General features: G+C 36.2%; 1 protein-coding gene across 1 annotated transcript; it reads left to right on the top strand.

Moving 5' to 3' along the window:
- The first annotated feature begins 915 nt into the window (after positions 1-915).
- On the top strand, positions 916-1,613 carry LOC112001536 (uncharacterized). Its single transcript, XM_024033720.2, has one exon. It carries the CDS (start codon positions 1,141-1,143, stop codon positions 1,432-1,434), a length of 294 nt encoding a protein of 97 aa, XP_023889488.1. The 5' UTR covers positions 916-1,140; the 3' UTR covers positions 1,435-1,613.
- Positions 1,614-1,900: the final 287 nt, after the last annotated feature.

Raw genomic sequence — 1,900 nt, 5'->3', positions numbered from 1 at the left:
ATAGTTGGAGAAATTACCAATATAATTATATTTTGATTACAAAAAATAAAAAATAAAAATATAAACAAACAATGTCAGACTAAGGCACGAAAATCTCGCTCTCTTTAAGGGGATTCAAGCCCTCTGCGGTTGGCAAAGCCTAGAAACCAATTCAACAGGAATTTACTTCTGACTTATCTCTTCCAAAATATAACAATCCAACAGTTCGTTGTGTAACTCGGGCCAACTCTGCATAAGTGGTTGAGCTCAAAACTCCAGCAAAAGAAACACCTTTCTTTGGCCCGAAATCTCTCAAGTATTTAGGAGAATTATTGAATTCACTCTCTCATACAATAATCTATGCTTTTAACTATTTCTCTTCATTCACTCTTGATATAAAATTAGTATGTAGCATACCCATATATATAGTCCTCCAATCCTGAGAAAAGTGTTTATTTTGGTGGAGTTTTGATAGAGTTTTGGTGGAGTTATCTCAGAATGAGTTTTTATGAGTTTTTTTGGGGGTATAATCATACTTTTATAATATTTATTTTTTAAATAAAAGAAACATTTTTTGATGAATTTTTAAATAAAAGTAACCGATTAAAATAAACTCATAAAAACTCATTCTGAGATAACTCATTTTCTTTATTTTTTGGGAGAATCCATTCTAAGATCTCTTTCAAATTAAGTTGGAGAAAAATCTTGAACAATATAACTCAATCAAAGAGATAATTCCAACGGTTGGTTGAGTATCAATAGCATAAACAAATGACAATACACAAAGAAACTCAACAGTGCAAGCAAAGACCCAATATTAATACATCCAAAAGACAAAAGTATGGTCTCTAGGTAGAAGCAACAAACACAGCCCACCAAGGAAAAACATCTTCACTAAACTCCAAAAATCGCCTACGCCCAACCTTCTTAAAACCACCAAACACAAAGCCAACTACGTGTTCAATTCCAATACCACTTTTATTTCCCTGCTCGTATAAAAAAAACCAAAGACTAATAAATCTCCAAAAAAAACATAGACAATATTAACGCCACCCAAAAAAAAAAAAAAAAAAACAAATCTCTCTGCCTCTTCTACTTCTTCTTCTTCTTCTCTCTCTCTCTCTCCTCTCTCTGGTTCGTGGTCCAATATATAGATCGAAAATGGGTCCGATCGTTTTGACTCAGCTGGCAACGGGTCTGGGTGTGTTGGCCGGAGCGGCCCTGGTCAAATCGGTCATGGACCAGAAGACCATGGCTGGCCCATTTCCGAGGTGCCCAAGTTGTAACGGAACGGGTCGGGTCTCGTGCCTTTGTTCCCGTTGGTCCGATGGAGATACTGGGTGTCGGACTTGTTCCGGGTCGGGTCGAATGGCTTGCAGCAGCTGCGGTGGGACCGGTACGGGTCGGCCCTTACCGGCCCAACTGTCTGTACGGACTCCGAACCGTCCTTCTTAATCGGTTCGTGTATTACAGTCATGTCCTCTCTTATATATTTTTTTTTCTTCAAATTAAATTATTGTAATATGAAGTCTTTGATACTTTATAGTGAGAGATAGAGAGAGATGGGAGATTATTATAGGTACTAATTGTAAGGTATTATAATTCTTATAAAGTGGGATAAGTTTATAAGTTAATTCCTGTATAGTTATTGACAAATTGCTTGCTTATTGTAGCTTGGTTCACTTAATTGAGTAATTTGAATCGAAAATTACCATTTGCTTCAGGTTGATTTTGGTTCTATGATGTAGATGTAGTGCTGCTTACTTAGTAGATATTATAATTGAAATCTTGATGAGCCGTTCGTTTCAATGGAAAAGCTTGCAGCATTTTCCTGTCTGGTTGAATAAAAAAAAAAGTTGATTTCGCTAAATTAGAAAAGCAACTCTGTTTCGTGGGAAACTAAACCAGGAAAATAACATTA

This window comes from Quercus suber, unplaced genomic scaffold (genome assembly GCF_002906115.3).
Source record: "Quercus suber isolate HL8 unplaced genomic scaffold, Cork oak 2.0 scaffold_456, whole genome shotgun sequence".
NCBI lineage: Eukaryota > Viridiplantae > Streptophyta > Magnoliopsida > Fagales > Fagaceae > Quercus > Quercus suber.
Note: the sequence above shows the minus strand (reverse complement) of the source record. Positions and strands in the feature narration are given on the sequence as shown.

Excerpts from the sequence above, each read along its gene's own strand:
- LOC112001536 (XM_024033720.2), top strand. The coding sequence starts at position 1,141 with ATGGGTCCGATCGTTTTGACTCAGCTGGCAACGGGTCTGGGTGTGTTG.